Source organism: Sinocyclocheilus anshuiensis, unplaced genomic scaffold (assembly GCF_001515605.1).
Source record: "Sinocyclocheilus anshuiensis isolate Anshui unplaced genomic scaffold, SAMN03320099.WGS_v1.1 scaffold1373, whole genome shotgun sequence".
In the NCBI taxonomy this organism is placed as follows: Eukaryota; Metazoa; Chordata; class Actinopteri; order Cypriniformes; family Cyprinidae; genus Sinocyclocheilus; species Sinocyclocheilus anshuiensis.
The window spans coordinates 47,955-71,573 of record NW_015548285.1 but is presented as its reverse complement, the minus strand read 5'-3'; the positions used below and the strand labels follow the sequence as shown (position 1 = coordinate 71,573).

At 35.5% G+C, this 23,619-nt stretch overlaps 3 protein-coding genes across 3 annotated transcripts in view; all 3 read left to right on the top strand.

The window, feature by feature from the left end:
* LOC107655857 (testicular haploid expressed gene protein) overlaps positions 1–10,944 on the top strand; it is a 12,989-nt gene extending 2,045 nt beyond the window's left edge. The window contains exons 3-9 of the mRNA XM_016443449.1: positions 2,551–2,628; positions 3,127–3,197; positions 3,985–4,046; positions 4,158–4,224; positions 5,726–5,852; positions 8,501–8,660; positions 8,822–10,944. Of these exons, the coding sequence (XP_016298935.1) occupies positions 3,136–3,197; positions 3,985–4,046; positions 4,158–4,224; positions 5,726–5,852; positions 8,501–8,660; positions 8,822–9,063 (720 nt within the window). The 5' untranslated portion in view covers positions 2,551–2,628; positions 3,127–3,135 and the 3' untranslated portion in view covers positions 9,064–10,944. The remainder of the gene's footprint in view (positions 1–2,550; positions 2,629–3,126; positions 3,198–3,984; positions 4,047–4,157; positions 4,225–5,725; positions 5,853–8,500; positions 8,661–8,821) is intronic.
* A 1,461-nt stretch (positions 10,945–12,405) lies between these two features.
* Positions 12,406–16,907, top strand: LOC107655840 (uncharacterized). The gene is made up of 6 exons (XM_016443429.1): positions 12,406–12,531; positions 13,000–13,109; positions 14,250–14,358; positions 16,052–16,230; positions 16,507–16,655; positions 16,788–16,907. The coding sequence occupies exons 2-6, from the start codon at positions 13,037–13,039 to the stop codon at positions 16,905–16,907; spliced, it is 630 nt and encodes a 209-aa protein (XP_016298915.1). The 5' UTR covers positions 12,406–12,531; positions 13,000–13,036.
* Positions 16,908–18,012: 1,105 nt separating this feature from the next.
* The window catches only part of LOC107655855 (interleukin-6 receptor subunit beta-like), a 16,581-nt gene continuing 10,974 nt past the window's right edge, over positions 18,013–23,619 (top strand). Inside the window, exons 1-4 of the mRNA XM_016443446.1 lie at positions 18,013–18,040; positions 18,317–18,465; positions 19,980–20,139; positions 21,404–21,486. Of these exons, the coding sequence (XP_016298932.1) occupies positions 18,394–18,465; positions 19,980–20,139; positions 21,404–21,486 (315 nt within the window). The 5' untranslated portion in view covers positions 18,013–18,040; positions 18,317–18,393. The remainder of the gene's footprint in view (positions 18,041–18,316; positions 18,466–19,979; positions 20,140–21,403; positions 21,487–23,619) is intronic.

The following is a 23,619-nucleotide window of genomic DNA, read 5'->3' as shown; positions in this document are numbered from 1 at the left end:
CATTTCTGTTGTTACTGTTTTTTTTGGGGGGGGGGGGTTTACAGTCACACTCAAAAGTGAATCATGATGATAGTTTTGTGCAAGTAACAATGTATATTTAATCATATTTCTATATTTGAAATGATAAAGTCTACATTTTAAAGCTAAACTATGTAACTTTTTTGGTTCAAAATTAACAAAATTTAAACCGAGCGAGCAATACATAATAAAATCATCTTTCAGACCTTATTTTTTGCTCTAAATCACTATGGGAAGCCTATAATAATAGTTATTCATAATTTATCCATTGTTATGTAATTACTCATATTTTTGTCAAGACGGAATTCCCAGGAAGCTGCATCATTCATCCATGTGTGTTTCTGTTAAATCAGGCTACTAATATATGCAGTGAAACTATCTTGAAGCGACAACAACTGAACCTCGAACCGAAAAAAAAAAGGCAAAGCGACATCAATAATAAAACACGAATCAACAGTTTGCAGAGCATCACATTTGCTGTGCATTGAGGAGATTCACAAACAATGTTTTTGTTGTTAACAATGGCAGATTCTAAACCAGTTACTTTGATCGGTTTGCATATAAATAGCCTTGCAAAGTTATAGTTTCCACCGTTATTTGATAAGAATAACAGTCGTTATGTCGAAAGACAGCATTGCGAAATATTAGTAACATTAAAACTACTGATTTCAACAGTCAAAGCAACGGCATATGAGCTGCTTACCTGCTCATAAGGCATATTTTTTGATGTCATTATTGACATTTGCACTAACGCAATCATCCGCCTCAAGCCATCAGAACCATCCACACAGAACAACTGACGTAACAGCCAAAACAGTGTTCCTCTGCAAGTAACGTGTTTTGTGCTTCATCCGCTAGAGGGACAAAAGCTACACATTGTAGTTTGAAACTAATTAAATTCATTATTTGCCTGACCCAAAACTCTCAGAAGACATTACAATTGTCTGCAAACACAGGGTGGATCTATATAAAGTGTAGCATTATTTTTTTAGAGCATCTGTGAAATTTATTGGGCAAGACCAATTCTGTGGTAACTTTTTAACTTGTGTCTACATGTATGATGATTTGTGCTCATCTAAGCATACTTCAGCATGTTCAAACACACTGATGTTCAGGGTTTTTCCCTGCAGTGACAGTGCTGTAATGTTCACCTCTATTCTTTAAAGATCTTCAAGCTTCAGCAGGGTTTATCTAGCTTAATGACTCATGTCTAACAAATTATGACTTTAAGATGTCATAATTATATAATGACAGTATGATTCAGCAAAGAACCCTCTTTGTTTTAAGAACCATTTCTTGCTGTAGGATTCTTGAGTCCTTGCTTTTTCATCGTGTGAACTTGTTTATATGTTGGCTTCTTGCTGTTTTATAGTTCTGCAGTAAATGATTACTGAGTGCGTGGAATTCATATTTGCATGAATCAACATTCACTCTTAGCCTATATTTTCTTTAATTACATGTTTATGCAGATACATTCAGAATGTTTTTATCTGTTGATACATGTTAAAGCACAAGCAATGATGAATAAACATGAAATACTGATATATGAGTTGAAATTATTTTATTATGTGAGAAGAACATTTGCTATGAGAGATTGGTTACCAGTTTTGAGGTCATTGTACAAACATTACACACTATGTTTGGCCAATCAGAAAAAGTGAGTATGATACATATTCAGCTCAGTGGGTAGGAGGTTATATACATTTAACAAACCCCCCAGAGATCATGTGATCTGACTGAAAATGCAGCACACTGAAGCCCATGCCAGCAGCTGCTGATGGGGTTGTTCTCTGATGCATTTGTTTTTTCTAATCTCCAGCATTGTCCTCATGGTTAACTCTCTCTTGTGCTCAGTTTTCAGTCTAACAGTTGACTGGTGGTCATGCAAGCTTAGCTCCGGCTCCCATCTGCTGCCGGTCGGAGTCTTTCACAGACTGAGGCCCTCAGGGGTCCGACACAGTGTTTCACATTATTTATCTGGTGATTTTTTTCCCCACCTGAGCAGAATTAGCTACACCTCAAAATGTTTATTTCATAAAATTAAGTTTATTTTTTATTATTATATAATTTTAATATATTGTATATTAGGGGTTGGAACTAGTTTTTGCATAGGCTGTATTTTGAAAGCCTTAAGCATCTAATTTTATTTATTTGTTATTTTTTTTTAACCATTGGCCTAGTGGTTTCACGTAAAAAAAAAAAAAAAAAAATAACAATTTTGTTCAAACTAAAACTACAATGTCATCATATTTTGTTAAATCTGTTATCAAGTGAACACAATAAAACTACACTAGCATAAATTCAGACAAGATACATTATAATTAAGATATATTGTAATTAAACAGTTGAATTGTGTTTCCAGGACAAGGTTTATATTTATATTTTTTATTTTTGATCACTTTTAAATTTTATGTCTATGCATTATGCCATATGCTTTTTTTTTTAAACACGCTTATTCGACAATTAATGAAAATGACTTTAAACCTCTGCATATGTAGCATGTTTACACACTAGAAGATTTTTTTTACACAGGATTTATTAGAGCGCACTCACGTGACCTGTTGCTACGGTGACACGTAACGCGCCGCAGCGCACCTGACGCTTGGATCGGTGAGTGAGTTATGGAAGCTTCTGTTTATCTAATAAAACGGTATAAAAGTGATTTAAATATGAAAACAACACCGTGTCTACACCGGACGCGACAGCTGTCGTGTCGCGCCGCGACAGCTAAAGTCTGTCTACACTGGACGCGACAAAGCGACCGTTGAAAATCATTTGAAATGTGTCAGTATGTCATAAATAAAACGCAGCAACCGTTTACTGTCGTGAATTTGTCGCGCCGCGTCCGGTGTAGACACAATGCAAGCAAGACTTGCTTTTTCGTTGTTTGAACTTGTTTTATAACAAGTGTTTTATAATTCTGCATTACATGATTAATGAGTGCGTGGAATTCATTTGCAACATTCACTCATATAACAGTTATAATGTCTCGTTTAATTAATTGTTTATGCAGATGCATTCAGAATGTTTTTATCGGTTTATACAATTTAAAGCACAAGTTTTTGTTCTAAACACACTAACTGGGCTCGTGGAAACGGTTGTGTTCAGTGAGCAGTGATGCCTACACGGATAGAGCAGCTCTCCAGGGCCAAACCAAACCTTCTCAAGTTCCCTGACAGGTGCGTCACTGCGGTACATTATCATAACATACGATTCCTAATATAGATGAACACAGAGGGGTATGCCTTATATATATATAACCCTATTTTTAAATACTACATCTTACTGCCAGTTCATTAAATGACATACGTATAGGTACTTCAAATCAATTTTTAGTTTTTTGTAAATGCGTGCAAAAATGGGTGTTCCAAACAAAATGTAATTTTTTGGTGTAACTTGCAATGCATGAAAATAGACTACTGCAATAATGAGAGTAATAAGCCAGAACATTTTCAGATAAATATCTGAACGTGAAATATGAAAATGTATGTACAGCATCCTACACAGAGGACATGCATGAAATTAACGGCTTTCTTGTAAAAGGAAATCATACTGGGCTTTGAAAAGTCACTTTGAAAATCGGTTAAGAAAAGATATACTGTATACAAGGACGTAAATCTGTGGCAACATCCTCTACAGAGGACAAAACTGAACTGCTGCATCCCAGGAGAGTAAAGACTGTCATTCTCTCACAGATGGTCATAACCTCAGTTAGTGTTTGACCTATGAACTGGCATATTTGCCCACAAGGGGGCTCCTTGACTCATTCAAACAACAGATAACTTGGGCATCCTTTTGTGAATCATCAATGCTTTAACTCATGTCGGCCACATCCCCGGGCAGTAACACGGACTCCAAAAATACTTTTGTATATTTATGATGAAATACAGCAGTTATATGTGTTCAAACCACCCATTTATCTTTGTGCATTGATGCAATAATTATTCATATTTGTAATATTTATAGGCGCTCCGTATACTGGCTTGATGAACTACCAACCAGGTCAAAGAACACCACTACTGCCTTTGGTATGAGAATCACTTCATTTACTGCCTTTATGCAATGCGAAAATGTTAAATCATCATCTTTGTTTCCATTTGTCCAGAGTTTCAAGTCATGTATTGAAATTGTCTCCACAGAACTGACTCCTCGCTTGGAGCAGCTCGCCCAGAGCAAAGAATCAAGCCATTTCATTGAGGAGAGCAGGTGACTAATGTGATTTCCATTAAAACTTACATTAAACTTGCTTACTAAAGCTACAATTCTTAAAGAAATAGTTCACTCAAAAATGAAAATTTGCTGAAAATTTCATCACCCTCAGGCTATCCAAGATGTCGAGGAGTTTGTTTTTTCATCAGAATAGATTTGGAGAAATGTAGCATTCCATCACTTGCTCAGCAGTGGATCCTCTGCAGTGAATGGGTGCCGTCAGAATGAGAGTCCAAACAGCTGATAAAAACATTACAATAATCCACAAGTAATCCACGTGACTCCAGTCCATTAAAAATGTCTTGCGAAGTGAAAAGCTTCATGTTTGTAAGAAACAAATCCATAATATTAATTTCTACAGTGAAAACGTCATCTCGTCTGAATCAAGAGAGAAATATGCACATATCAAACACTGTTTACAACCAAAAACAGTCCAAATCAGTTTTAAAGAAATATGTTGGTGGATTTTGATGTGAGAGGACAACAGAAGATGGACTTTTTCCTGGAGGAAGCGTTATTATGCATTATTTTGTATTATATTTGTAATTTTGATAGATTGAAGTTAACACCTTAATGATGAATTAGTTTCTTACAAACACTGGGCTTTTCACTTCACAAGACGTTAACTGATGGACTAGAGTGGTGTGGATTATTGTGATGTTTTTATCAGCTGTTTGGACTCTCATTCTGACGGCACCCATTCACTGCAGAGGATCCGTTGGTGAGCAAGTGATGTAATGCTACATTCCTCCAAATCTGTTCCCATGAAAAGTGAATATGCGCTCTACACTGGACTGTACATGTATATTAAGTATTTATAGCCAGTTTACACACCTCTTTAATGTGAATATGCAATAGGCGATGAGAGGTAAACTCTTATTCATTCCATTTTATCTTCGTTAAAAGACACAAACAGTGATTTCACTTCCACAGTGTCTCCTGATGCACATCTCATAAGTTCAGTATCCGTTTAGAGAATCACGCAGCAGCACAACAACTGACGTCTTCATGCAATAATGGCTGGTTCTCCCAGTCCGACTGTACTCACTGTCCTCATGGTTCCATTCAAACCCTAAACTCAGTCTCAAAGCTCATCGCAGGGCTTTAATTGGCTGCATTCTTCACTGAGGATGGCATCTGTAATTAGTTAAAATTAAAATATGAATCTGGCTCTCTCAGGTGTCATCTAGTTGATTTGAAGTAAAGAAAGAAGCTGAAAGCAAATAAATCACAGTCCACAACAGAACTAGTTGCATACTGCTTTTTTTTTTCAGCTTCTAGAAAACAATGCAAAACCCAACATTTTTTCCACAGTTAAGTGCTTTGCCTTGCATTCTGAATAGTGTGCTCTCATCCTACATTGGACATTTGGCAATTGCAGTAGGCCACAAGGGATTTTTTGCATACAGAGAATTTGCATCCTATGCACAGTGTGCTGCAGAAATAGCATTATGGCAGTGTACTATTCTGAACATAGCTCATATGTCTGTCCTTACAGAAGGTCACCGGAGTGGATGGTTAGTGCAGCAGCGCTAAAAGCATGTCCTTCTGAAAGAGTGTGTTCACTGGCACTGCCTCGTATGCCAGCTGATGGATGGCAGCCTGAACGCCCTCTGCTGGCCACTGTAAGTAAATGCATTACATCTTATGCCCTTTTGCACTGCCGAAATGAATTTCTGATCTTGCACTCTTAAAAAAAGTTCTTCACTGGTTCTATAACCCTGTAAAGCCTGACATAAACAATAGCAGAAAACGGATTGATTTATTGATTTAAATGGAACAGTAAATTGAACTTTCAGACAAAATATATTTTAGAATGGCATTTGTTTTTTGTAGAGTATCATTTTTGATACATCAGGCTTTTATGGCTCATACAGTGTGATATAGTGAGAAAATTGAGCTCAAACACGAGGAATAAAACACCTCGATTTCATTCAGAGGCTCAAACTGAGCAAAAATATGCCACAATTTAGATGAAATTCTGATAACTTGTAAATCAATGAGAACTGAATAACAGTATAACAGACTACTGACATAAAATGCATATAAATATCAGCTGTCACTCTATATCTCCAAATAATATGTCTTAGTTCGATCATATGTAATTGCTTAACTTTATGATCCAAGCTCTGGAGTTGCAAAATATATAATGCAAAGCAATGATGATTGAGAGATGAATGAATACACAAAAGCCTTAGTACTATATCTGATGCTCATATTTTAACATGATTAAAAAAAAAAACAGATGTAAATGCAAGTTGCTTAAGTTCAGTTTCCTACGTTCATCTTGAAATATTGTTACTGATATAAACTTTATTTTTAAGTCTATTTTATAAAAATCAGTAAAGATTTCACTGCAAAAAGACACATAAACCACGACCTGAATGCTTTTACAATTATAAAAGGCATTTTACTTGCTAAAAAATGATAAGCTCAATCAGATAACAGAAGGTTGTTTTGTAGATTGTGTAACAGGTTTTTTTAGCAAAGACTTTATCTTGTTGATCATTTAGAGGCCTTAGAAATGTGTGTATCAAATATGATACAGTAGACTTTATAGGGACCCAGAAATCAAAACAGCATTGTAAAGAAGTCTTTTCATCCTAACTTCTGAGCTTGTGCACATGTTGTCAGATTAATCTTTGGTATGTGGTAGTATTTAAAGTCTGGTGAATGCAACACTTTTTTTAATCATGCAATCTTCAAGTGTTAAAAAGCCTACAAGTATCAAGAGTTGAGGCAGTTCTGCAAGGATTCAGAACATATATAATATGTTTCAGTTTGCATCATCATGTCTGTGATCTAAACTAAAGCATTAGCAACGGTTCAGCGAAGGACCCTCTTCTTATCAAGAAGTGTGAAAAAGTGATTTCCCCCTCAGCATCAATAACTGCACCCAAACACTTCCTGTAGTTACGCATGAGTGTTTCTCACCTCTGTGGACGAAGTTCCACTCCTCTTAGCAGAACTGCTTCAGACTCCCACCAATACCTCTTACCACCAGTGCCTAAATACTACCACAACCCACAATCTGACAACATGCAAAGACTTTTTTACACCACTACATAAGTTTGAAGTAAGAAAAAAGTTATCCCATGATATGAGGCATTAAAATCATTTTTGAATAATTTTGAGATCTATAGTAACTAGAAAATGTAATGAAATAAATGGAAGAAAAAGTAAAGTATATAAAGTATTATTTATTACAAATTATTAAAGATAAATATTAAATTATAAATAATGCAAAGTAGAAGCAATTTCACTAGTGGTCTCAGGCAAACAAGCACTATACTACACTTTTTCCAGTGCATTTTCAAAGTTTGCAGAGGTGTTATTTTTTGGGCTAATGTTCCCCTAAGTAGTAAATTAGGTGTGAATTAAACTAAAGGCTATTAGCTATTTTTAAATGGGGACAATCCCTTCAATGTGTCCCACCACAACTTCCTGTTTCAATATGAAATATGTTATAGACAGGGGGGAAAAGATTACATTCATTGAGCCATTTCCTGGATTCTTTTTTCACAGTTCATGTAGCAGGATACTAACACATGCCAGTGCAAATGGTAAATGATATGATATCTGTGCTATGAAAGTTATGATTTCGTATGTCTGGGTATATGTATGCTGTCTTACCACATACTCAAAGTATGAAGATTCCCGTCACAAAGGAATTACATACTTTTAGAGTGTGGTAGCCAGGGTTATTAGCTTTTGCATTGCTTGAAATAAAAGAAACATTAATTGATATAAAATAAATTTTAAAAAAAGTTAACTTATTTTATTTCACCTAGTAGACAAGACAACTTTTTAAATGTTTGTTTAGTTTAAGTTGAAGTACTAAAATGACCATAACTAAATAAACGAAAACTATTAAATAAAATTAAAAAGTATATATATTAAAAAGTGAAAAAAACACAGCAAAATAACTCCTACTTTAATTAACCTTAATTAAAGTGAAAACAGAACATATACAAATTATATTTATTTCAAAATATTAACATAAACTGTTATAGTATATATTATGCTACAAAATAACTCTGAAGCTAAACTCAAACTGTTAGATCTCCAAAAGCAGGCCTGGTCATTTCTTGCTTCTAATGTTTATCATTGTTCACCTGGTTTCTTTTTATTACTGGGTTTGCCGCTTTGCATCACAGGTTTAAAGCGTTGCATCAGACTGTTATTTGGCCCTCGAGCACGTTCTGTAAAATCATGTGCTTTTCAATGTTAATTGTGTGACACGTGGCACATCTGGGTTCTTGTGATCTTACAGTTAAGTGTTGCAGTTAAAAATGCCAAGCCGAGTTCAAGAATATGTCAGCTGGCGCAACCAAAGCGGGCGAAGACGCTATTGACATACTGCAGCGTTGATTCAAGCGCCCACGCGATCAGCGTTCCCATCACACCCTCATCACGCATACGACAGCTGGCCTGTGAGTGCATATCACCGCCCTTTTTATGCTGTAAATGCTCAGCTGCTGTGTATACAGTCCACAGCTGCTCAGAAAGTAACCCTGAGAGTTACTGACACGGGTTCAGTTGGGTTCAAATGGTAATTCGTTTTCTCTTTTCCATCATTATTTATCACTCTCAGCTCCTAAGCAGGTCCATGCACAGCACTCTCTCGCGAGGCCTGTTTCTTGGCCGGTTCCAGATCATGTTCTGAAGGCCGTAGCCAGTGAGAGGCTGCAGAAAATGGCTCGACCCAAGACCCGTCAGGCCCTGTTTGAGGGGTACGACCCCTACCAGGTCACTCATGCTGCTCGGGCCGCCACCGCGTCCCCCAGACTGCTGGAGCTGTCTTTACCCTTACCACGCAAATGTAAAGGCCAATAAACAATCATCCCGCCATCCTTAGTCAAGCTCTTTCAGTAAATGATTTTTTAAATGTTTTTGGAAAAAAAGGCTTAAATGCTCTGCATTTAGTTGATTAAAATACAACCTTTTGACTGTAGTGTAGGTTTTTTTCCCAAGAAGTACACTCATAATGTTAGTCTAAAATAAGCATGTTTTGAGTTCTGAAAGTTGAAGTTGAAGCTTTCACATTTATCAAAACATTTCAAGTCAGAAAACATTCTGAAATACAATGCTTTGAAGGCACTTCATGTCAACATGAAATGTATTCATGTGTGGTAAATGAGATATGCTCAATGCTCAACAGGTTACTGCAGATCTGAAAATTCCCCCTCCAGCCTTCAGGCTAACATAGCGCTGTAGGTTACATTGACTCTTACAAAAAAAAAAAAAAGATCACAGAATGAATAATGAGCATCCACATTGTTCATCTTTCAGCAATATTTAAAACCATAAATGATCTGTGTTTTGACTATAAGAAATTCAAAGCTCTGTAACGAGTTCAATATCTATTTTAATTGCTACTAAACTTCAAATAAACCTTATTTACAGACTGCATTGTTAACCTGAAAGTACCCAAGTAATTTACAGCATGCACGTGTTGCTTCTGTCTGCTGTGTGTGCAGTTTGACTAACAATTGATTTCACAAAGAGCCTGGTGTAATTCCAACAAAGATCAATGTGTGATCAGATGATATTGAAATGAATCCTAATTCTCAATGAGTGTATGCAATATCAGTTTAACAAATGATTCATTTTGGTATTCAGCAAACAACAAATGTCTCGTTTGAATGTATTTACTTGAGGTTGATTGTATGTTGTCTTTATGTCATCTTAAGTTCTTCCCCATTAATTCTTCATCACGACTGAACTCATGAGAGACTCATGAGATTAATGCTGATATGTTTGTTTTGAGCGACTGAGTGAGGGAGTAAATGGCCATTATGGAGACCGCATGAATCATGCGATATTATGTGCACAGGCACTGGGATATAGAAATAATCATTTCAACATAAAAATAAATGTTGCATCAAAGCAACATTTAAGAAATGTAAATTTATGGAACTTATTTAGCCGTTGTCTCCTTAACATGCGCTTTGTTGATGTCATTTAGCAAGAAGTGACTCATTTCAGGTCGTCTTTGCAACAAAAACACATGACGTGCATCTTTGCTTAAATTCAGCATTTTTGGACCACAGCACCAACGTTGACCCCCTTAGTGGACATTTGAGGTGTTCTTTCGCCAGTGTGATTACCTTTATCATAACAGTGTTAATGCTGAAATATACTATACTACCCGATTTACAGTCTGGATCTGTCGGATCTTTCTCCACAAATGCATGCAGTATACAGTGCACAGTTTGCAGCAAGCATACTGTGGATCGGCTTGCTTTACACAGTGTAATGTTACAAGTTAGTAAGTTGAAAGTACTGTTCTGTTTGATGAGCAATAATTGTGTTGTTTCTCCTGCCTGTTCCTCAAACCACATATTACAAATGTTAATGTTATATCTGTGCTACACCCCAAAGGGAGGTAAAACATTCATTTACATGTTATTGAATGAGAATCCGCAGTATACTGTACGCATTCCAATAACCTGTTGTAATGGGACTTTAGGGATGTTGATATCTGAAATGTGTGCTTCCGCTGAGCCTTTGTGATGATTTAAACTCTGTTTATGACAGGCCAGGGGTTTCACAAAGTTGTTTTACTTCGGGTACATAACTCATTTGATTCTATATTCTCCAAATGTTTTGTTTATTTCTCTGAGTCATTCTAGTTCAAGTACGTCCGCTGATTTTATCACTCCACGTGGCAAAAATGAATTGCGGAAACATTTATAACAGAAAATAAAATGCATTACTGTATGAATGACTGTAGTGAACTTGCGTTGTTAAAGGAATAGTTAATCAAAAAGTGCTATCCAAGATGTAGACGAGTTTGTTTCTTCATCAGAACAGATTTGGAGAAATGCAGCTTTCCATCACTTGCTCACCAATGGATCCTATGTAGTGAATGGGTGCCGTCAAAATGAGAGTCCAAACAGCTGATAAAAACATCACAATAATAGAGCTGTTTTGAACTGTTTTCTTTGTGAATGGTGCTTGATCTGGGCATATTTTCTGGGCATATTTCTCTCCTGATTCAGAGTAGATAACTTTTTCACTGGAGAGAGCAATATTATGGATAGAGGACTCGCGCCAGAAGTAACGGTTTAAAGTTAAAAACTTCTTAATGATGGACTTGTTACTTAAACACGCAGCTTTTCACTTCACAAGATGTTTCTTGATTGACTGGAGTGGTGTGGATTATTTGTGATGTTTTTATCAGCTGTTTAGACTCTCATTCTGATGGCAAATATTAAGCAGATATTTGGTTTTAGTTACACCGTAAGGCATGATTTGAATCAGCTTTTTGTGACATATTGTTCATGTTTACATGCTTTGTGGGTCATTTTGCAACTCATATGTTAATGAAAGGATGTGGCAGTGTCGTTTGTGTGTTCATGGATAATAGCAGTGTGAGAATGTCCCCTCATCACAGTATTGTGTGTTCTGTTTGAATCTCCACAAGGGTGCTATGAGGTTGTTTTGACTGAAGGGGATTTGCAATTACATGATGAATGTTTTCCATCTGATGCCGTTGAAAACAAACATGCCCTCCCTCTCTCTCTGAGCAATTTAAACATGGCCCTAAACCACTTCTGATCTGTTACAAATATCCTGCAAAACTCGTTATAATATTCTAAACATCACCTGCCCATACTGTTGGAGGATTGGGTTTCATTTGGCTTCAGTTTAGTCACCAGACTCCTTTGCAGTTTTTGTTTCTATTCAAAGCTCTAGTATTGTAGTATTACAACGGTCAAATATCTTAAACCATTATGGCATTTTCAGACATAGACTTATTTCCTAATTTTTTTAATCTCACAGCGTGTAATGATAATTATTGAGCATTTTACAAATGCATTTCAGGTTTGTTTTTGTTGTATGTTGTTTTATGAAACACAAAATAGATGTGCACATATTTTGAAATACATATTTTTATATAGGCTACAATTAGGATATATATATATATACATTTAATATTAGCAATATTATTATTAAAATATAATCATACTCACTGTAATTGCATTATTGTATTATTTGCTGCATGAGAAACATTAGAACAAATAATTTTGATCAGATACGATACAAAACGATGCTATTACAGCTATAGGCGAATACTCCATCAATTCTAATGATGATATATATACACTTCAAACAGAGTGCACCACGCGCTTTTACGCATCACTGCGCATGTCTGTTGTTGGAAGAGCGCGTAATGTCAAAACAGGTCAGATCATCACATCAGTTCCCTTGGCATCATTATGTCATCAGCATCTCCGGACACTTAAAGGCTGTAAATGCTGGACAGATTTCAGCTCTCGGCAACTTTATCCAGCACAGGTACAGCACGAGTTCATGTTGACTTTACGCAGTTGTTCTTTCGCTTTGGGTAATCCACCGTAATAGCCATATAGTTTGCTTCATTTGCGTTTTCATGTGTATGCAGAATGTGTTTTGACGTAGTGAATAGAAAAGGTAGAAACGAACTTATGTTTATGACTTAACTGTCCAAAAAGTGCTTTGTAAAAAGTAGTGTTTTTGCGCTTTATTGCGCCACTGGTGTCTTAGTTTAAATATTAGCCGATTATTTATTTGCCTATTTTAAATTATTTATTGATGTGTGTTTATTTATTAATAAATAATGTTTTATTTATTTTACATTTTGATTTTTGTTATATACTCCGCAAATACACTTTTCGTCCGGTAAGGTTTGGATACAATTTGCTTGCGTGGGAAGCCCTGTAATGTGGAACATTGCGCAAGAGTTTGGCTGTGATCCTGTGGTGACTTGATTTGTGAATATTTCAGCTAAAACATCCTGATTTTACGTTCTCACAAGCCAGAGATGAGCCAAATGAAGCTGCCTCAAGCTGGACTTCTCCTCTGGGTGTGTGTAATGAACAGGGTCCTGGACACTGGTAAGCGCTTATGATGAATGACAGTATTGGTTGTGTCAAAGCTGCAATGTAGTGATTAAAGATCTGGGCTCGTAATCGACGGGTCCGAGGTGTAAACTATCTCTGTCTTTCTCATCATGCTTTTTCAGTTTTGTAGCCTGTGTATTTTTTTACAGAATTTTTCTAGAATATACTTTTTTATACAAAGTCTGTATGAAATTAAAATAAATTTCTCACTACAGTCCTCATTACGTACGGTGCGCCTATTTGCATTGCTTTGACCGCTCTCTATAGATCCCGCCTTCTCGCACACTACGATTGGTCGATTAAATGCAATGCGTGCACGCTATTGGTCAAAATACTTTTCAGTCATTACTCTAAATAGATACGCAACCAATCGCTACTATGTAGACAATAAATAGCTACGCTATAAACTATCCTTATATATTACTTATCGTAATATTAGATATTTTTGTATGTCGATCCAAAGTTGGCATCAACTGAAGCCTTAACAAGTTTCACCTCTCTTATCAAAATAACAATAAAAATGAAATTAATATTTCAGCTGAATCAGTGATTTAACATTTTGCATTTGGCTGAACTCGGTAGAAAAAGAAAACTGGCTCAGTTCTCGCCCATATTATACTGTAAGTAACGAGACGTTTCACTCAGTTTCACTGAGTCATCTCCGTTACCCTAAACAACAGCGCAATATTGTGCACTATTGTAAAACCGCTGTAAAAATTAAACGCAGCATAAATACTTCCTTCAATTCATGTTGTAGATGTGACATCATTTATGTGTCCTGTTGAGAGTTTCTGTATGATTCCCGGCACTGGATTGTTTCTTTATCTGAAATCTGATCCGTACAGCTGATTGTTTTGTGGTTCAGTTCTCTCACAGACTGCTGACAGACTGGGGCTAGTTGTCACACTGAGGGCTAATGATTATTACCCAAATGCTTAATAATATAATAAAGATTTTAACTGAATGATTGTGATTTTGAACCATGTTCTCATGTCAAGTATATTTAAAAAAATGTCAGGCTGGTGGTCACATATAAGTTGTTATGCTATGCAATTTTAATAAGCAGTGAGGCTTGTGTTTGTGTTCAGAAACTCTTAGACTTTTTCTATCTACATGTCACGACCGTCTCCACAGCAGCAGCACTGTCAATCACCCAGTGTATGATCATGCAGTACACCAACATCACCTGTTACTGGGAAACAACCGACCACCACATCAGCAGCTACAGGCTTCAGATTAACAAGTAAGCTACATTTCTTATCTATCTATCTATCTATCTATCATCTGTCTGTCTGTCTATTTAAATCATACAGTATATTGTAGTATACTTTAAATAATAATAATATATTTAAGGGAATTAACTTTGCATATTACACTTGCTGATTTGATTCTATAGGTTTCTTGTGTTTTAGTGGTAGTGGTAGACAATAGACATCTCGTCAAATGCTTACGCTTGCAGTGGCTTTGATTGGCGTGACTATAGTCAACCAATTTGCAAATTTGTACCGATCAGTGAAACTGCTAATTACTAAACATTGATGTTTCAGGAAACGTTAAAGCCCATAAACCCAAGTCTCACAAATTGGGAAGTCACTTCACATTTGAATTGGGTTTTCATTTGAAATTCATTTACATATACGTCAGTTTAACACATTTTTTTTTTTCATTTTAGGGGATTTACAAACTGATCTTTTTATTAGTTTTAAGTCTACTAACTATCTAACTTGTTTTCTTGATTCGAAAGTACTTACCAATCTGTCAGTATAGTTTTGAGTAGACAGAGAACAGATAAAAGTAACAGGTGGTTTAAATTGCCAAGCACAAGTTATGTTTTCATATTGACTCATTGCAATGGTTTTTGAAGCAGCTTTATTTGCTATACAGTGTTTTTCAGTTGCTATATGCTTCTTTGCAGATGAAACAAGTTCTTGATGTTGCATTATAGGTTCTTCAGATCAGCGTTTTTGGTAGACAATAGACATCTCGTCAAATGCTTACGCTTGCAGTGGCTTTGATTGGCGTGACTATAGTCAACCAATTTGCAAATTTGTACCGATCAGTGAAACTGCTAATTACTAAACATTGATGTTTCAGGAAACGTTAAAGCCCATAAACCCAAGTCTCACAAATTGGGAAGTCACTTCACATTTGAATTGGGTTTTCATTTGAAATTCATTTACATATACGTCAGTTTAACACATTTTTTTTTTTCATTTTAGGGGATTTACAAACTGATCTTTTTATTAGTTTTAAGTCTACTAACTATCTAACTTGTTTTCTTGATTCGAAAGTACTTACCAATCTGTCAGTATAGTTTTGAGTAGACAGAGAACAGATAAAAGTAACAGGTGGTTTAAATTGCCAAGCACAAGTTATGTTTTCATATTGACTCATTGCAATGGTTTTTGAAGCAGCTTTATTTGCTATACAGTGTTTTTCAGTTGCTATATGCTTCTTTGCAGATGAAACAAGTTCTTGATGTTGCATTATAGGTTCTTCAGATCAGTGTTTTTGGTTTGTGGGATCTTTAAATGTGGGAAGTCGTGGCCTAATGGTTAGAGAGTCGGACTTGTAACCCAAAGGTTGTGGGTTCGAGTCTCGTACCGGCAGGGATTGTAGGTGGGGGGGGTGAATGTACAGCGCTCTCTCCCACCTTCAATACCACGACTGAGGTGCCCTTGAGCAAGGCACCGAACCCCCAACTGCTCCCTGGGCGCCGCAGCATAAATGGCTGCCCACTGCTCCGGGTGTGTGTTCACGGTGTGTGTGTGTGTTCACTGCTGTGTGTGTGCACTAAGGATGGGTTAAATGCAGAGCACTAATTCCTAGTATGGGTAACCATACTTGGCCACATGTCACGTCACTCACTTAAAGCACCATTCATTTTATTTGCAAGCATGTAAGTGAGTGAGATATTCCTGTGTTATTCTGCACAGAACCTCTTGTGAAAGTAAACACAGCTTCATCCCGGTGGGTTTCTGTAATACCAGAGGCTCTGACTGCTCCGTTCAGCCCATCGATTCAGCGTTACACTGTTTCTGTGCGGATGTGCTGGCTTCCACACGCACTGGATCCATACGCTCACCGCCGTACTTCTTCAGTGGGGTCAATGCAGGTATACTGCACATCACGAAACAACATTAATGTACTGTACACATTGTTTATTACTTTCATATTGGTGACACATACCTCGAAAAATGCTTCTCAGCAGTACATATAAATCACTAATTTCCGTCTATAGTAATGTTTAATGTCATTATTCATCATGCTTTGCACCTGTGTCCATTACGCCAAAGGCATTTCATTCCTTACCGCAGTAAACAACCTGTAAATAAAGTCTTTTCTTCTCAATATGTCTGTATTCTCAGTATGTTTTCTATTTTTACTGCAGTGAAACTTCGTCCTCCACAGATAACAAATCTCAGGCCATCAGAGAGAAGGTCCGGGTGTTTGCAGGTGATCTGGAGAATGGTTGAGAGCTTTCCCAAGAATGAAAAAGTCTACATACTGCTCCAAATGGAGTACACGACACACAACCAGGTTTATACATATATGACTAAAATATAAGAGCTATAAGAGAGAGCTCACCTAAAAATCTAGATCCCGTCCTCATTTACTCACCCTCATGTCTTTCCAAACTTATGATTATGACTTATATTTTGGTCTTTTTAGCACACAAAGCTGTTGTTTGACTTCAGAAGGCAGATTGCAGTGCATGAGTCATTTAGAAAGCTTTTATGCACTAAAAGCTTCTTCAAAACATCTCTTTTTGTCTTCCACAGAAGAAAGTAGACAATGGCAGAAGCTTCTCTTTCAAAAAAGAAGTGCACTTAATTGTACTAAATGTGCGTTCATAGTGTACCTGTATGTCAAGTCTTGAGACTTATATTTTGGTCTTTTTAGCACACAAAGCTGTTGTTTGACTTCAGAAGGCAGATTGCAGTGCATGAGTCATTTAGAAAGCTTTTATGCACTAAAAGCTTCTTCAAAACATCTCCTTTTGTCTTCCACAGAAGAAAGTAGACAAGTTCTTTCAAAAAAGAAGTGCACTTAATTGTACTAAATGTGCATTCATAGTGTACCTGTATGTCAAGTCTTGAAAAGCATTTAAAAAAAAGCTGTACTTTCAGATATTATTAAATTATTGAAATAAAAGGCCACTTAAGTGTACTTAAGAGTACACGTTCATGACATACTTAAGTACACTTTTAAAAAGTATCAAAAAGTGTTACTTTAAAGTACCTTTTCATTGTTTTAATAATCTTTTGTCATGCTTTATTTATTTGGATGTGTTAACTAACATACTAAAACACATGTAAACTACATGAATAATTACTATAGTGAGTTAATTTAAAGGTGCTGTATGTAAGTTTTTGACTGTACTAAAGCATAAAAATACCATAATATGTTTGCAGATATTTAAGAAACATGCTAAGTTAACATACTTGTTTATCTGAAAAACAATGCTACAGTCAGTTATTCTCCTGTGAAATTGTGTGTTCCAGGCCGGAATGTCGGTCTCTGTTTTGGTTTGTGAAACCCATGAATAATTACTATAGTGAGTTAATTTAAAGGTGCTGTATGTAAGTTTTTGACTGTACTAAAGCATAAAAATACCATAATATGTTTGCAGATATTTAAGAAACCTGCTAAGTTAATATACTTGTTTATCTGAAAAACAATGCTACAGTCAGTTATTCTCCTGTGAAAATGTGTGTTCCAGGCCGGAATGTCGGTCTCTGTTTTGGTTTGTGAAACCAACCCACTGCCAGTTTGCCCAATTGTATTTCGGCACCCCAGGTTGCCAGTTGGTGGAAAACACAGCGTATTTAATTTCATTCATTGTTAAGTGCGCTCGTGCCTGTTGGTGTCGTCAATCTGGCAACCTGCCTCACCGCCGTACTTCTTCAGTGGGGTCAATGCAGGTATACTGCACATCACGAAACAACATTAATGTACTGTACACATTGTTTATTACTTTCATATTGGTGACACATACCTCGAAAAATGCTTCTCAGCAGTACATATAAATCACTAATTTCCGTCTATAGTAATGTTTAATGTCATTATTCATCATGCTTTGCACCTGTGTCCATTACGCCAAAGGCATTTCATTCCTTACCGCAGTAAACAACCTGTAAATAAAGTCTTTTCTTCTCAATATGTCTGTATTCTCAGTATGTTTTCTATTTTTACTGCAGTGAAACTTCGTCCTCCACAGATAACAAATCTCAGGCCATCAGAGAGAAGGTCCGGGTGTTTGCAGGTGATCTGGAGAATGGTTGAGAGCTTTCCCAAGAATGAAAAAGTCTACATACTGCTCCAAATGGAGTACACGACACACAACCAGGTTTATACATATATGACTAAAATATAAGAGCTATAAGAGAGAGCTCACCTAAAAATCTAGATCCCGTCCTCATTTACTCACCCTCATGTCTTTCCAAACTTATGATTATGACTTATATTTTGGTCTTTTTAGCACACAAAGCTGTTGTTTGACTTCAGAAGGCAGATTGCAGTGCATGAGTCATTTAGAAAGCTTTTATGCACTAAAAGCTTCTTCAAAACATCTCCTTTTGTCTTCCACAGAAGAAAGTAGACAAGTTCTTTCAAAAAAGAAGTGCACTTAATTGTACTAAATGTGCATTCATAGTGTACCTGTATGTCAAGTCTTGAAAAGCATTTAAAAAAAAGCTGTACTTTCAGATATTATTAAATTATTGAAATAAAAGGCCACTTAAGTGTACTTAAGAGTACACGTTCATGACATACTTAAGTACACTTTTAAAAAGTATCAAAAAGTGTTACTTTAAAGTACCTTTTCATTGTTTTAATAATCTTTTGTCATGCTTTATTTATTTGGATGTGTTAACTAACATACTAAAACACATGTAAACTACATGAATAATTACTATAGTGAGTTAATTTAAAGGTGCTGTATGTAAGTTTTTGACTGTACTAAAGCATAAAAATACCATAATATGTTTGCAGATATTTAAGAAACATGCTAAGTTAACATACTTGTTTATCTGAAAAACAATGCTACAGTCAGTTATTCTCCTGTGAAATTGTGTGTTCCAGGCCGGAATGTCGGTCTCTGTTTTGGTTTGTGAAACCCACCCACTGCCAGTTTGCCCAATTGTATTTCGGCACCCCAGGTTGCCAGTTGGTGGAAAACACAGCGTATTTAATTTCATTCATCGTTAAGTGCGCTCGTGCCTGTTGGTGTCGTCAATCTGGCAACCTGCGTGTGCGTCAAGTCTGAGGAGGAGGGGCCGGGTGAAAAAAATCCCTGCAATACCTAGTTCAACCACTCGGTGTCAATCCTACATCCAGCACCTTTAACTGTAACTGTGTGAGTTATTTAAATTTTGAAGTTACATTTGAATTTACGTTTCAACTGTACTAAACTTTATCATTACAAATGTGTGATTAAAAATATAGGTCTATTTAACTGACATGTTTCAATAGAAATTACGTAAAACACAAATATATTTTAATTACCATTAATGTTTGTCAGTACATTCGGCAATACACTTTACCATATTGGAAGTGATTAGGAAATGTTAAGATGTACTTAAGTCCTACTTAAGTGTCAAAAAAGCACTCTTAGGTTCAGATAATTGCAATTAATAACAATTTAAAGTATAATACAGTTTAATTTAGTTGTAAATAACATGCAGTTAAGTGTATGAAAACATTACATTCTGTGTATTTTTATACAAAGTATGATAATTCCATAGAGTACTCTTTTTAAAAGTATGTTTGTGTGACCTTTAGTTGATATAAAACTGATATTTAGTTGGAGCATATACAAGATTAGACCATTAATGAAAGAAACTCTCTCTAATGATCCCGTAGACCCGATCCCAGACTATACAAGCCTTTTCCAAGGAGACGTTGGCGCTGTGTGACTTACACCCAGGATCCAAGTATTTGGTGAGACTGAGAGCTCAGGACAGTCGAGCGCACGCTCACTGGAGCTCGTGGACATCTGTAGACACAACCACAGCAGAGAAAGGTGAGACTTTGACATTATTCTCCTTGAACTCTTCAATTGAGCATGCATTTCCACATGCCACCAAACAGACAATTAGTCAAAGCAATACAAATCATACTTTCAAAAAGAGTAATTACTATGAAAATCATATGCTTAAGAGTGAACTTAATGTGATGTTTCCAGACACTTAATTGCATGTTGTTTACAATTAAAGTAAAAATATATTATCATTTAAACATACAGTATATTACATGTAATTAGTTGAACCTAAAAGTGCTTTTTTGACTCGCTTAAGTATATCTCTATGTGTAATTTCATAATTGTACTGTCTTTGAAATATGGTTAAAGCGTATTGTCAAATTAACTGACAAGCATTTATGGTAAACTAAAATATACTTCAATGTCATTTGTATTTATACTTGTATGTTATGCATTTAAGTACATATACATAGTAATTGTACAGTAGAACATTTGTAATGACGAATTTGCAGTTTAGTAGTTCTAAAGATAACTAAAATATGTTATCTTTAATTATAATTATACAGTTAGGTTTGATGGTATAATTTTATATTTGGTCCAATCATGTCAGTTTTTTTTTTTGTGAAAAAGTAGTTTACATTAACATACTTTTAAAACGAGTACTCTATGGAAATAATATGCTTTAAAAGAATATACTTAAATGTGAATGAATTTAATGTTGTCAGACACTTAATTGCATGTTATTTAAATTGATATTAGTATTAAATACAGTTAGTTGAATTACTTTTCCACGACATTCTAATTTATTGAGATGCACCTGTATATATATATATATATATAAATACACTAAAATATACTTTAATGTTATTTTTAGTGAAACTTGTATGTCATGCATTTAAATATACATTTCTAATGATGAATTTGCAATTTAGTATATTAAAAAATATAATAATATTAGTATCAAATACTTCTGCTGCAGTATGGTAGTCAACACATCAAAACATGTCCTTTAAAGCATGACAAAGAGTAATAAAACAATGATTTAAGATGTACTTTAAATTAAATCCTTTAATTTGACATTATTACAAAATGCAGTTTTTAAAAGTGTACTTAAGCGTGTCAAGAAACAGTCATGAAAGTGTACTCTTTAAGTACTTTTTATTTTATTAATATTATAATTTCTGCAAGTACAGAAATAGTATTTGAAGTACACTACAATTACTTCTTTTTATGATCAGTTTGCAGTTTGAGTGTTGTTAAATACAGCTGTGTGGATGAATATGAGTCTGGATTGATCTTTCCTCAGCTCCGTCTGTAGCTCCTCAGCTCTGGAGACTCATCCAACCTGCAGAAGAAGCTGGAAGGAGAAGCCTCACCCTGCTCTGGAAGGTCTGCTTATGTTCTTTAGAAAACTGTTTCCAAATTTACACAATGAGGATGTGATTCAAAGCATGGTAGAACAACTGGAGCCAACAGAAAAACAGGAACCTCTTTATACCAAGTGCATCCTTCGTAGTTCTCAGTTATATTGGTTCAGCTTAATAGTAAGATGACTCACCTAAAATTCATTGAATTGAGAATTGAACATAGACACAAATGAATCTGTTGACAGACTTTTGATATCTCAGACTTTGTTATCTTGCCAAGTTTGAGCACAGTCTCTTTCACTGGGGACTTTTTCACAGGAGAAGCATCTGTATTTAATGTTATTGAGATGTCAAAGTGATCTAATTTGTGATTTTTCTTTTCTTTGAGATGGCACGGTCAGGGTGTGTTCACTGGAAAATATATTAAAACGAAACAATGACTCGACCATCAATATTTCAATAATGTTTAATATAAGTTCCACCTGCCATACGAACAAAAACAAAGCAACAACATGAACATAGACATGTAAACAGATCCGTGACATATGAAAGATTCTTTTTGCTTGTGGCTCCAGGCGCTTCCTGTTTTAATAACACTCTTTGAGATTTTCCTCAGTCAGCTTAAATCTGACAAACAGCATGACCACATCCTGTCTCCCCACCCACTCCACGCTTATCAACCGCCTGAATTTTGCACATTTAGCACCTGATTTACTGATTAAACCATCTGCACATCTGACATGATTTTAAAGGGATAGTTCACCCAATAATCCTTTACCCTCATGTCATTCACACCTCACCTGTATGACTTTCTTTCTTCTGTGGAACATAAAAGAAGACATTCTGAAGAATGTCAGTGTGTTTTGTCCATACAGTGTAAGTTATTGGGATCCAAAGTTGTTTGAACCCCGATGTTCCTCAAAATTTTTTTTTTGGGGGGTATCTGCAGAAGAAAGAAAGTCATACAGGTTTGGAACGACATGAGGGTGAGTAAATGATGACAGAACTAGCCATTTAAGTAATTTTATTAAATATTACCCTTCTGCTGGAAGATCTATATATCCAAAATGTATTTTGAGATAATTTATGTAATTATAATTAATGTATTTATTTATTCATCTATCCATCCATCCAAATGTATTTTGAGACTGAATAATCTATCTATCTATCTATCTATCTATCTATCTATCTATCTATCTATCTATCTCTGTCTGTCTGTCTGTTTATCTATCTATCTATCTATCTATCTATCTATCTATCTCTGTCTGTATGTGTGTGTGTGTATATCTGTCTGTCTATCTATCTATCTATATCTATCTCTGTCTGTCTGTCTGTCTTTCTGTCTATGTCTGTCTGTCTGTCTGTCTGTGTGCCATACAAAACATTTCTGATACTTTAAACTAAACGTTGAAAGAAATAAAATAAAATTTTTAAAAAATTTGTTTTATTTCAGCTAGTTGCCTGAGGCAACATTTCTCATTTTAATTTAGTTTAACTTTTACTAAAATAACTAAAACTAAAATAAAAATGAAGAACTATATAGACATATTTAAAAATATATATATACAAATGACAAAAACACTTAACAAAATAATATCTGACCCAGTTTTTGCTTTGTTGAAAAGCTAAAGATAAATAGCCGGTAATATATTCTTTTTATTTTCCTTTTTTTTTTAATATTGTTTATTTCTCTTTTCTTTTGGGTGTTTGTGGTAAGTTAGTGCTGCTCCCTAAAATAGTTTGTTTGTTATTTTAGGCCTTGCTCTCTCCTGAGCCATTGCTCCCTATCTCTGTGTTTTTTTTTTTTTGTAAATAAATCTCAATCTTTGTATACATTTAAATTGGTGTCATTTTCACTCTGGGACAGAAGACTGAAGTGTGTTCTTGCTGCTCCTTTTTTTTTTTTTTTTTTTAATTTTTTGTTTTTTTTTTTTTTTTTTTTTTTTAAACAGACCTCCATTTGGTGAAAGCTCTCCTCACATCCAGCTCTCCAGAGACCGGGTCCACTAGCGGGTGGAAAACTGGGGTGTCGAAAACAACCCTCTGAAAAAACAAAAACAAAACAAAAAAAAATGCAAAAGAAGAACAGATCAGCTCTTCTGGTGGCAGCAAACTGAGATGACATGGGCATTGTAAAAATGTGTTCCCAACCATT